This window comes from Eufriesea mexicana, unplaced genomic scaffold, assembly GCF_001483705.2.
Source record: "Eufriesea mexicana isolate 0111107269 unplaced genomic scaffold, ASM148370v2 scaffold4744748580, whole genome shotgun sequence".
Classification (NCBI taxonomy): Eukaryota; Metazoa; Arthropoda; class Insecta; order Hymenoptera; family Apidae; genus Eufriesea; species Eufriesea mexicana.
In genome coordinates this window covers 96,827-110,564 of record NW_016907874.1, presented here as the reverse complement: position 1 = coordinate 110,564, position 13,738 = coordinate 96,827, and the positions used below count along the sequence as shown (strand labels likewise).

At 35.6% G+C, this 13,738-nt stretch overlaps 1 protein-coding gene and 1 long non-coding RNA gene across 2 annotated transcripts; one reads left to right on the top strand and one right to left on the bottom strand.

Moving 5' to 3' along the window:
* Positions 1 to 1,782: 1,782 nt before the first annotated feature.
* Positions 1,783 to 4,968, top strand: sip1 (septin interacting protein 1). Its single transcript, XM_017909464.1, has 8 exons — positions 1,783 to 1,891; positions 1,997 to 2,210; positions 2,296 to 2,473; positions 2,548 to 3,503; positions 3,579 to 3,775; positions 3,876 to 4,304; positions 4,388 to 4,545; positions 4,621 to 4,968. Exons 1-8 carry the CDS (start codon positions 1,783 to 1,785, stop codon positions 4,867 to 4,869), a joined length of 2,490 nt encoding a protein of 829 aa, XP_017764953.1. The 3' UTR covers positions 4,870 to 4,968.
* Positions 4,969 to 10,339: 5,371 nt separating this feature from the next.
* LOC108554172 (uncharacterized) lies at positions 10,340 to 12,451 on the bottom strand. Its single transcript, XR_001890684.1, has 4 exons — positions 12,382 to 12,451; positions 11,695 to 11,853; positions 11,186 to 11,489; positions 10,340 to 10,919 (listed from the first exon to the last, which is right to left on the bottom strand). It is a non-coding gene; the product is annotated as an uncharacterized LOC108554172 (long non-coding RNA).
* Positions 12,452 to 13,738: the final 1,287 nt, after the last annotated feature.

The window sequence follows — 13,738 nt, the reverse complement described above, 5'->3', positions numbered from 1 at the left end:
GAACATTATGTATGCGAGGAATTTATTCACTAAAACAATTATCAATCTTTAAGCTAACAAATATTTATCCTACCAACACCATGAACCTACTTCTAATGGCCTGAGTTAAACTATACATGCCTACATGTGAGATGATTAATTTCACCTTGAGGTTATTTAACCTAAAGACATATTTTCAACAGATGTAAAAGTTTTAGTATTTTTTATAAAATTAATATTCTAATTTAACGACTTGAAATATCTTTTATACAATAAAACAATTAAATTAATATTTCTACACTTGTAATATATTTTATAAACTATTGCTTATTTTTATTATTGCATAATAGATATAGGATTAGTCGTGTTATTGTTAATTATTTGTCTCATACTACAAACTACTAATTCCGATAGATTTTTAATATTACAAAATAGACAAGATTGCCTATAGCGTGCGTTCCTTGTATTGTATCAAATGAATAGCTTCTTACACATGCACAAACTGAGAAATGTCACTATGCGTGAAACCAACATACTAAACTGATACTGACAAGGTCAGTATTCTGTCAGATGATTCGAGTAAATTGTTTGATTGATTTCAACGGCGCATAAATCTTATACACAAAACATACCGAAATAGTCTCTTAGAATTTGGGGTTATTGAAAGGTTAATGTTATGTTTCGCAAAACCGGCATTCGAAGCTTTCGGAAAGAATCAAGCGTGGCAGCTCTAGGTTAATATATTGCACCGCTTGACTGAGTCATAGGAAATATGTATTTTTTATTTATCTGCATACCTGATACGACGAGAGCTTCGTTTGGACCACAAGTATGAACGTTTCCCATTGTCAGATTAACTTTTTCCTAATGAAGATGCAACAACAAACCGGCACAAGCAAACAACCAGCACTAACACGATTACCACTGACACTAATCTATGGAATAAATTGCTAGTTATGAGCTACGGATTATTTCAAAAACCCCGGTAAATCATTAATACATGCAACAACCCGTGTTAGTCGCGCGTCGTAAAGTTACGATGTTACTCAAAGCCACTACCCAAAATTATTTGTAGCTTTTGCAAAACCCTAGCTCGCAGCGCTACCAACCTATGAACTTGCATGTATAGCGACATCTCTTCAAAGATATCTTTTCTACATTAAAATGCTTATTTTATAATTACGTTGCATTTACTTTGAGAAAATTAGATGAATAATATTTTAATCATAATTATCTTATTAAAACTTATAAAAAAAAAAAATGGAAAGATGTGTTTGTATAATATCGGAAATGTGCCATTTTTATGTCTGTATTTTTAATACGTACAGACTTTATTATAAAATGAATTTGGCTTAATAACTTCATCATTTCTAATGAAGAATTATTGATTAAAAGTTCAAAAAATAGCACATTCGATTTGAATTTGTTTTTAGATTAAAATATTATACACTGTCTCTGTTTCTTATTTAATCATAAGAATAAAATTTTCTTACTCAGTAATAAAGATTTAATGTATAGAATAGAAAACAATATATGTTGAGAATATTGTTTAACATAGTTATACCTTTTTTCTGCATATTGCTTCAACATTTTGTTGCATATTGTGGTAGTACTGTTTAAACATTTCACTCAGGTGAAAGCAGTACGATATCTTGAGAATGCAACACAACATAACCTTTAATGTTTGATAGTTCAAACATTGTTTTGCTCTATTCTTATATAGTATTTAAAATATAATAAGTCGAATATAATCACAATCGTTACGAATTTGGTTTAGATAAAGCATTAATAATCATTGACAAAATGTCGGAAGACGAAGTAGAAAGTTTTGAAATTACGGATTACGACCTTGAGAATGAATTCAACATTAATCGCCCTAGGCGTAAATTAACAAAGAAACAACAAATGCTTGGTAAATATTTTATTGTAATAATTATTACATTTTTTCAAAGTACCTAATTGATCTTTTTCCCCCTAATACAAATTTCAACAGTTAATCCAAACATTGTTGTTCCAGGTATTTGGGCAGATGATAGCGATGAAGATGAATTATCTGCTAGACCATCATTTAAAACATTTGACAAAGGACCAAAAAATTATACAACTCCGGTAAACTTTGTAGCAGGAGGTATTCAACAAGCTGGGAAACCAAAAGAGGAAACAGATGATAAAGATGACGATGAAAGTGATAATGATAATAAGTTGCAAAGAGAATTTCCAAATAGTTCAAGGTATACTTCAAATAAGAGTTTCAGAAATATTTATTTATTTAACGTTATGATTCTAATAATCTATAAGACATTTTTTTAACTGTAGTTCTGAAGATGAAAGACCAAGTTCTTTGCATCAACGTGCATCATTTTCGCTAAATACAGATGGAGATATAGCAGGTTTACGTAAAAAGAAACAAAAAGTAAATCCTTTATTAATGCAAAGTGGAATGGGTAGTTGGGAAGTATATACAAAAGGTATAGGAGCTAAGTTGCTACTGCAGGTACATATTAAATAATTGTTCTTTTGATAGTATTGTACAAATATACTTGTATTCATTAATTTGCTTATGTTTAGATGGGCTTCGAACCTGGAAAAGGATTAGGTAAACAGTTGCAAGGTATAAGTGCTCCAGTAGAAGCACATCTGAGGAAAGGTAGGGGTGCAATTGGTGCTTATGGCCCAGAGAAAGCTCCAAAAGTTCCGGAAAAGAAGAAAGATGAAGAAACAGAAGAAGGAAAAGAATCCAAGACTAAGTTATCACAGTGGAGGAAAGGAGATGGAAGTATTGCTAAGAAAAAAGTTAATTATGTGTATAGAAGTGTAGATCAAGTTTTGGAAGATGGAAAATTAAAACCTAATAAAAAAGTGAGAATATCCAATGAAATGAGTAGGGTTAAAGTCATAGATATGACTGGACCAGAACAGAGAATTCTTAGTGGATATCATGCGATAGCTGGAGGTCAACAACGACCTGATGAAAATATTGTTGTCAGTGATAAAAAGGCTAAAGTTAACTTTGAACTGCCAGAGCTTCAGCATAATTTAAATATACTTGTGGATATGTGTGAGCAAAATATTATACAAAATGATAGAAGGACTCGACACTTGAGTGATAGGATGGTTGCATTGGAAGCAGAGAAGAAAAATTTGTCTAAAGTTATAGATCAACATAGTCAGTTAATAGACACTTTAGAAAATGTTCTTGCAATTGTAGATAGATTGATGGATGAAACAAACCAATTAACATTACAAGAAACAGCAGATGCTTTCAAAGATTTACAAGATAAATATTATGAGGAATATAAGATGTACGAACTTGGTGAATTAGCTAGCAGTTTTGTTGGCCTAAAAATAAAAGATTGTCTAATTAGTTGGAATCCATTAATGCAACCAAAGCAACCTATCAAATTGTTTGAACAGTGGAAAAGTATTTTAGAAAGTGGTATCACTACTCTTCAGACAAGAACCATGCACCCATATGATCATCTTGTTTGGAATTCATGGATGCCATCAATTAGAGGAGCTATACAGTAAATATTTTATTTTGCAGTACATTAGATCATTAATATACTACATATTCTATAATCTTTACTACTTTCTTATAGACAGTGGACATGTAGACAACCAGAACCACTAATTGAATTAATAGAATATTGGATGCCATTACTTCCAAGTTGGATATTAGAAAATATTTTAGATATGCTAGTTCTTCCTAAACTTACCTTGGAAGTAGAAGAATGGAATCCCCTTACAGATACAGTGCCTATTCACACATGGATTCACCCTTGGTTACCACTTTTAAGTAAGTTTAGAGAATTTATTATTGATTAAATTTTAGAGTATGAAAAATTGAAATCAACAATATTATATCATTATTGTTATTGTTGTTGTTATTATTATAGGAAATCGTTTGGATACGTTAATATATCCAATAATACGTCGTAAACTAGGATCTGCATTAGGTGGGTGGCACCCGTCTGATAGATCTGCTAGACTAATGTTACAACCATGGTCTAACGTTTTCGCAAAAGGAGATATGGAAGCATTTCTAGTAAAGAATATCATTCCAAAACTACAAATAGCACTTTCAGAATTTGTTATAAACCCTCATCAACAGCACTTAGACCAATGGAATTGGGTATATGAATGGAAGGAATTGATTCCCTGCCATATAATGGCAGGGTTGCTGGACAAATTCTTTTTCCCTAAGTGGTTACAAGTTTTGGCTCTTTGGTTAAATCATTCCCCTAACTATGACCAAGTTACAAATTGGTATATGGGATGGAAAAGTATGTTGAGTGAAAAATTATTGGTTGAACCGTTAGTAAAAGGTAAATATTCAATACAAACTGTTCAATTTATACTAATAAAAAAGGTCAAATTTATATTTATACGTTTATTACATGATTTACAGAACACTTCAAGAAAGCGTTAGAGATGATGAATAGAGCAGTTTCCGTGCCGCAAAGTCATCAACCAGGTGCGATGGAACAAGTTTCGTATTTAACGAGTTTAGAAAGGACTCAACCTACTATGTCACAGATGCCTCCAACTGCGCAACCAAGAATGGAGGTATGAATTTGTTTACCAATGTTATATTAATAGTGTGTCAGCTTTATGTACAATAATATGGTATTCCTTTTGCAGAGACTTGCCGAAGCAGTTAGAACAGCATCACAGATACCTCAAGGTTTCAAAGACCTTGTTCAAAAGAAATGCGAGGAGAGGGGTATTTTGTTTATGCCAATACCAAATCGGTATAGGGAAGCAAAACAAGTTTACAAAGTGGGCAATGTCCAAGCTTATATAGATGGCAACGTTTTATTTGTTTGTCATAATGGTATAAATTGGATGCCAACCCACCTAAATGCTTTGTTAGATATGTCTGAACTCTAGAAAGCTATAATTCAAATTCAATATGTAATTAACGTTTAATCGCATACCGATTTATCTTGTACATATGCTGTAAAATAACTAAGATGTGACGCTAAAAAATTGCATTGGACGAAGTGCATAGTCGATAAAATTGATTATCATATTTTGTACGACTTATGCTGTATAATAAATTATTATACTAGCATATTCATACACACATATCTGAATTTATTGTAATTTATTGTAAAGGTTTTCCTTTATATTCTCTCTTTCTCTCTCTCTCTCTCTCTCTCTCTCTCTCTCTCTCTCTCTCTCTCTCTCTCCCCCTCATCTACTCCATTTCTTATATGGGAAAATATAATTTTTCGAAAAGTATAAAATTTCAAGAGTTAGAAGTTTAAGGAGGAACTTAGATTTAAATTTCTCTTTGAAATAATAAAATCTACTTTTCTTACTTCCATACAAATTTCATAGCTTGTCCATCTCTATAGAACTTTACAAATTATAGTTATGAAACCTTGTATTAAGGCGCTCTATCTGAAGCATTTCTACGTGTTTCGTGAGAGCAGAGAACATCTCTTTTCTTCGATGGTACTCCTGGCATTCACGTTTCACGAATGCAGTCTCGCGTTCGCGAATGTTTGTCTTATTGACCACTTCTGTTCGAAGTGGTCGAAGTCGAACGCGTGTAGGCGCCCCTGGTTATCCCACTACTGAGGCGCAGCTATAAAACTCCTCGATATGGAAAGTTGCACGTGATCCTGTGGAGTCGTACGTATGTACCTACAGAGTCGCCCAATAGGCACCGTGTATCAACCACTACGGTGTGTGCCGGTCCTGTGTACCAACCATGGGCGCCACCATACGCAAGGCACATGGCTTCACAGACTTACCCGATGGGTGCCACATATTGTGGTATGATTTCCATCAATCTTTATACAATTATAAATAAATTTTATGGAATTGTATATATGATTAATATATACATACTCGCATAAATATTTAATTTATATTTTACACAAGGATTTTCATATGACAGATAAGTAATATCTTAGTTCATAAACCTAATTTAGATATTTAAGAAACGCACAAACATAAACACGAATTAATTGTTTGATTAAACATTCACTTTGAGCTTATGTACTTTGTACAATTTTACTAGATATTTGCCACGTATTTCACCTATCTTCTGATACACTTATACACGAGTCCTTCCTTGTGTTTGTATTTATACAAAATTAGAAGAAATCGAATATGTATTACATCATCAAAGTAAAATAAAGGAAAGAGAGCGCCTACGTAGTATAATAGGATTTTTGAAGAACCACTTAGTTTTATTCAAACTATAGACCTCCTAAACACCTTCGACTTCCCCTTTCTAATTATCATAAACACATTTTCTCGGGAGAACAATTACGACAAGTGTACTTAGTCGCTACAACCTGAATACTTAACAGTTCGAACCATACAAGAAACACGAAGCTATTTTTGCATTCCTTCATTGAACCATGAGTCTGATACTAGGTGACGCCTATGGCACCACTACCAACATCCCCGTGTCTCGTACGCGTAGAGGACTGGTCCTGTAAGAGGATGGACATCTCTCGCCTACACGCCTAGCAGATCTGTGCTCTCGGGTGTCGAGAAAATTTGCATCGGATCGGAGTGTGTCTGCCTAGTAACTGGCTGCCTTTACTGCAACGGGCTCGCGCGGCCGGATTCGAGAAACGGTCCCTGCACTCTCTTTCTCTCCTTCCTTCATTGTGTGCGTGTCCACGATATGCATACGTACACGCGAGCCGAGCACTTGTCGAACTGCCGGCCAGATCTTAACGTCTATCGTACGAGAGGCAGTCGAGGTGAAGTTGTCGCCTCGCGAAGGGAAATATTGGGCCGACGACCGTTCGCGCTGGAAAAATAAAATAGCATGTACGGAAAAGGAATGAGTCGCGTGTGAGTCGCCGGGCATTCTTGGAAGTACTTGTAATATTTTTCAAGCCGCGTGTATTTCTCGCGTGAGACGTGTCGAAGATAAAGCGACCGTATGCAGATATTCGTCATCTCCTTCTAGCGGTTTCACTGGGTGACATTGAATTCCGTGATTCGTCAGACGAATACGTGAAAAAGAATATACATGTCGAAGATGTGGGGTAATATTTCTTTGTCCAGAGTTTCGTTTCTGAGTAGATCAGTGTCGAAGATTTATAGGCTATACGTACACTTGCGAATAGCGTCACCTACGTGTCAGTCGATCTATCATTACTATAAGCTATTTTTTAGTTCCAAATATCCTGATCTAGGTTGTGCTTGAATTTATCCTTATCAGAAACTTAGTAATCCATTAGAAGACTTCTTGCTGCGATAAAATGAAAATGATGAAAATGTCACTTCTTGTATATCAGAATTATGATTTATTATATGGCTGCGAGGTATCTTGGGAGTTCCAATATCTACTTTTTTATTCCTAGTTTAGAAATAAGATTGGAAAATTAGTCACAGTCTAGTTCATTAAATGTCTCCAATTATAAGTAACATTTACGATACCTACATTATAGCCTACTACGACCGTATTATCTTTATTTATTCCTATATTATACATTTATAATATTTTTATAATATATCAAATTATTTTTCATTCACAAAAAAATCCTAAATCACAATTTTGCAGAAAAGAAAATTTAATTTCCATCGTAGAGAAGAATTACTCAATTACTTTGTCATTATGGAACGTTGAAAAATGTCTGACAAATACATAACCAATTATTATCGAAATAAGATAACAAAAATTAGAGTCCATTAAATACATTGGAGGATAAATTAAAATCTGGGCCAAAAAACCAATTTGAAATGTATTATTCGAATATTTGAAGGGTTATGAGCGGTACCTACTCTCAAGATTAATACGGATTCAATTTGAAGGAAGCGAGGTTACTTGAGCGAGACAGCCACTTAATGGCAGCGCCATTGAGATTGCGCCATCGTATCTCGGTGAATGAAGTCTCCTTGATAACAGGTGAAAGAGTAAGGCTCGCCCCGTTTTCGACCCCGATGCTTTTACGTACCTCGCGAATTAAAGTTTCCTGGAACCCAGAGTAATGGCGCTCTACTTACGACCTACGTACAAATGATCCTGCACGGGTCATTGTTACGAGGAAATCTGCATACCCGAAGCCAGTTCGTTTCCCTTCCCTGTAATTTCGTTTCCACGATTAAAATTTGTCTAATAAATCTATTGATATACAACACACGGCGTAGTTATACGAAATAAAAATGGTAAAGATATGGCGCGATGATACGAATTTAATGAACGTAAGCAGAAAAAAATGGCGTTCGATTTCTACGGGTACCGTTTAGTAACAAGCATATTCCTTTTTCTCCTTTTCTGGAACTGTTTGATTTGCAAATCTAATGAGCACGTAAGATAATTCCAGGCTTGATTTAAACGTTCCATTCATTTCTGCTTCTAATCGCGAACGTACCAATTACTGACCGTTGTACAATCCGTAGTAAGACTAGGCGGTAATTAAGCTCCGTCACGATAAATTTGCAATTTCAGATATAAATTAATGCGCGAAAACAACCGTGTGCTCCTAGATATGTAACAATCGATACATATACCGGAGTGGTGTACGACATGCACGCCGAGTCGAATCGTCTTATATTAGATGCGAGTGAATTTTGAACGTGGCGTTCGATAGGTCGATTATTTATTAACGCAGCGCCATAGCAAATGCGCGGGACGTTTAAATAGTTCGTTAGAGAGGTCGACGGCCTGGAATAGGTGGTACATTCGCAGACATATGTTTTCAGCAAAACGTGATCGCGCCCAAACATTCCAATCCCACGCAAATCGCCGTCCCTAAGTCCCTCCACGAAATGCCAAGTACTCATAGAGACGGTCAAACGTCAGAACAATTTAGCGATCGTCTGGCTCGACTGGATTCGATACGGTTCCTAAATAGGTTGAAAGTTATTTATAATACCGGAACCAAAGGCTGGGACATCGATCACGCATGGGAAATCTGTGACAAAAGATAATTCCAAACGTCTTGCAAAGATATTTCTAAGTGATTGATATCGGTTCCCTAATATACTATGAATAAATAAATCTTAAGTTTACTACATGTTTATGTGGAATTAACCGGAACTAATGGTAGTTGTTACGTATTGCACAGGTATTTTAAGATAATATATTTCAGAATGTTAATTACAGATTTTGGATTGATTTAGTCGAATATTATACACTTTGAGTAACTATTTTGAATATTATTCCACGTCTGAATACTATTTGATTAGAAAATTGTAATTATTTTAAAATTTCATATCCCATTTTATTATACTTTGCATCTCCTATTTCTAATAAGAAAAATTCCTATGATTAAGCAAGCTGTTTAATCCTATTTGTGTAGTTTACATAAGTTATAGCATTCATAATGAGACTTGCGCTTCTATTCTAATTAAATGAAAAAAGCTTGCTATTAAACTAACAAAGTATATGCAAAGTTATTGTAATTTATACGCCATATAACATGTAGAGTAAGGAAGATTTTAATGTTCAACATTTCATTCTTCTCCAACGATGTTGAATAATAACACGGTTACGTATCTGGGTCGTCATCGACGAAATTATAAAGTCAAAATTTGCATAGCATCGGTCTTTTGCGAACGTGATGTAGTGCATTTTGCAAACTGGCCGATTAGGCTTATATAATACACAGATAAATTTGGTGGATGATTTACGTGACAAACTATTTCAAGGAATTAACGGACGTGTGACTTATCACCGTGTCGATCGTGGGCGTTGCGACGAGATTTGAAGACGGGGAGATTTACATGAGCTTTGCATTCTCGAACGGCAGAAAGGAACCATAATGCCACTACACTCGTATACTGTTTTGAATAATATCGCACTTAATGAAAAATACATCCCTTTTCTTTCCTTAAGATATCGCTATAGAACTTGAAAGAAGAATATTTTGGAAATACCAAGAATATTTGCTTTTGAGTATCATTCGATGATACTCATTGTTTAAGAAAAGAAAGAAATGAAGATGAAAGATGATCTTGTCTTGAGGAATGCTTCTTTTGAAAGTCAGTATTTTTAACTGATTTTGATGTCCAACTCTGTAAACGAAGGATTTGGATAAATATCAGCAGATTTAAGTATGAATCAAAATACAAATAACGTATAAATCTACAAATAAAAATATAAGAATGAATTTCTACACAGAAAATTGATTCGTCTTTTAACTAAATGATTTTATAATACATACCACTTGAGAAATTCCTAAAAGTTGAAGCATTTTGTTACAGTAACTTTCTAACCCAGGTATGATTTGTCACTATTGAATAGTAAATGTTAGAATAACTGTGAGAGCATGTACTGAAATATTGAATGTCAGTGAAAGGTTGTGATATTCTATTTAACGTAATATAAAGATCATGAGTGTAAAATATGCAATACGATTTCTATAATAAATTTTTTGGAAGTGGTAAAACGTTCATAGAATGCCCGTTAACAAGTTGAAATTGATCCTAACACACACGATTACGCCATTTTGCGATTTGATTTATTTTTCTTGGAAAATTCATGCAATTCTCGATAACATTATGCTTCCCTGTTGCAACTGGTATGCCATAAATCATGAAAATTTGAAACCGTACAAAACAACAGAAGAAAATTGCATCACTATATGATATTACTAGGTTGGCGATGGAAATAACGAACATACATGCACGCAAGCTATTGCAAGAAGTTTAATGCGAACAACGCATAATGCATATCTGTATAAGATATGCTCGACAGGCTTCCTTGAGCCTCGATCGTCATTTTGTTCTTCTTTCCGCATTATCTGAAAGGCCTCCCAGGTCGTGGCTCCTACTATAAAGTACCGAACCACTATTACTGTGTTCCATGGACGTACTTCCATGCGTTGTGTGCGCACAAGTGTCATTTATATACACTACAGAAGTGACTATTCGACGTGAAACGATAGGCGAGCCAATAGATTGTTTTAGAGGCGAACGACATTTTGTATTCTGCTTAATACATCATTGTCTTCCATTGCAACCTGTACATGAAAAATAATCTCTCTCTTATATCTATCTTTATAAAGATAATACGCAATATATAAGAATGAATCACGTTAGAAGCAAAATTAAATTTTGTATCTAAGTTTACAGTAACTAATACAAAGTCCTGATATCAACAGAATAATTATCCAATACAAGAACCAGAAAGGTAAAAATCGAATAAAATATATAGAAATGTTAAACTAGAAAATTAATTAAAAAATAATGTTCATATATCAGGAAATAATTAAAATTAACTGACTACCCTGGGGTACAGAGACTCAAATAGAATCACCCACAGGTTAGAGATCATCAAGCTTCATGACTAAGGGCATCAACAGCGTCAGCTAGACCACCACGGAGAGGAGAGACCCGAGCCAGACTACCCTGGGATCGAGACTTCAGGTAGACCTCCTTGGGGCGCAAAGAAGCCGAAGTAGACCACCCCGAAGAGATCCATGATAAATCATCCCTTTTCCGTAACATTCGAGACGGACCTTAGGAAATCATTTCAGGATTCATGACGATCGTCCTTGGAATTTTAGAATCTTAGGACTCGATGGATCACCCTAATGGATAAGAAGCATTATTCAGACCATTTACGTACAAAATATTTAAAATAGACCACCCGAGAATTTTAGATAAATTCGCATAGATATGTTTTCATAAAAATAATTATTACCATAAAATGTAAGGAAATCAAGCCAAATTACCGTATAACCAAGAGATCCAAAACAACTTACATTAAGAAACGAGGGAACTGAGTCGAATTACCTTGGCGTCCATAGGTACACGGCATATTATCACGTAGGACCCTAGCCGGACCACCAAAGGGCAATGGAGTCGAGTCAGGCTCCTCTACGAAGAAATCTGAGATGTAACATCCCCTAGGTGTAAGTGTCTTGCCTAATTACGTGAATTTTTGAGGGATATCTTAAAAAAAAACATAGCACATTAATAATTTTTGAAAATATCGATATACTTTTTATGGTTGTCATTTCATTCACAACGACACAGTGAAAATTTATATTACGCATCAACGTTAAAATAACTACATATATCATAGAAGATACGGCTATATCCTAATGTAACGAGATATTTCATCAGGAAATCGAAAGATTAACACAAGTTAACAGAAACAATATAATCTGTGAAATCCTGAGATCGTACCTCCTATACACATACACATACACATACACATATACGAATATGGTCGAATTCTGTCGCTATCATGTTACGAATACTTGTTTAGGTTAGGACGTCATTAGCGTAGAATTCCGTAAATTTAATTGCAGCCGAGTTAGCCTGACCGAAATATTACCGATAATTCGAGTGTTTTTTGCGAATGAATGAGTCAGAGGGGAAACGTTGGCATGCCACGGGTGAACGAACACCAAGAGAGCACCCGGTGTATCGAAGTGTGCAACAGGTGTGACTCGTGTATCTCCGCTGGGTACTTACGTGAATAATCCGGCTGGTCGTTTCGTTGGCAGGTGTACGTAACCGCGTTCTGTCTAGAGTCGCGTATATGTCCACGGGAAATGACGTGAACGATTGCCTTCTGCGATATTATTTCGTTGCCTGAACCACGTCTGATCAGCATGCACGAACACAAACGCCATAAATATTTTTAGAGATTCCACCGCTAGATATCGTATCGTTCGCAGACGAAAGAGTCGGTTACGTCGATTTGCGAAATATCGACCGAACGGCTAACCTCAGTCTGCGACAACTTCAGATAGATTGGATCAATCATCGACACGTAATAGCAATGGGTAAAAATCGAGGGTAAGGCTACGAATTACCATATTTGCAGGAAGCTTCAACAGAAATGTGATGTTAAAGAATTTTTTCAGGAGCAAGACATGGGAACTGATTAAAATTCCGAACAATAAGCTCAGGATCGCTGTTGATTCGTGGCACGCACCTATGAAGCAAGACGAAATGCGCGGCAAGGAGAAGAGCAAAAAGACAGGGTGATGTTCGACCGAACAATTTTCTCTGGCCCTTTAATCAAGAAGGAGGAACCCGTAACGACGTAGCGCGTAATGAGTAATGACATCTGGTCGGTACAGGGCGGGGCTAACAGGTCCCACGCGGTCTCCATGGTTATGCGTGCATGGTTCTACGTACACTAACACTATCGTCCGGTTTCTGCTCGTTTAAACACTTACGAACTCGATTTAAACGACCTCCATCCGTGCGACTGCTTCTCGTTCTCGCTGTTCGTATCGTTCGTGTAAAGCTTCGTGCAGATTTATGAGATTAAATTTATTTATGCAATGTCGGTATATGAAGTAGAGTCTCTTTCGTTATAAAAAGTTGATTAATTTAAATATTTAATTGGTATAACGGTTTAGGAACACGAACGAAAGATTTGTAAATTTATTCGAAATATGCTTAGTTAAGATACTGTACAGATTCAACGATGTCTTGCTAATTTGCTATATATTCGAATTTCTCGGTCTAACGAAACAGAAAAGTACCGTTATATCGAGAACAAAGTTGATATTCAATTTAACCTAATTCCACGATCATTGTTCTGATTTTCTCACCACATTCGTTTCAGAGTATTTCTACTCTTTCCGTCACGCCATTCTTCCAACTTACAACAAACGACCAACGCTGTGTCCCCGTGAACTTTCCACCACTTCGCGACGAAATAAGGTATTAAAAAGCATCGCCACGACAACTCGGCACGAAAGATCGAAACACACCTCGATTTTCATAGAGTTTATTAGCTAACGTAGCTCTGTTGCGTAACGGTTAGAAACGCGTAAAGCGCGATTATAAATCCATTTCATAACGCGGACTGTTA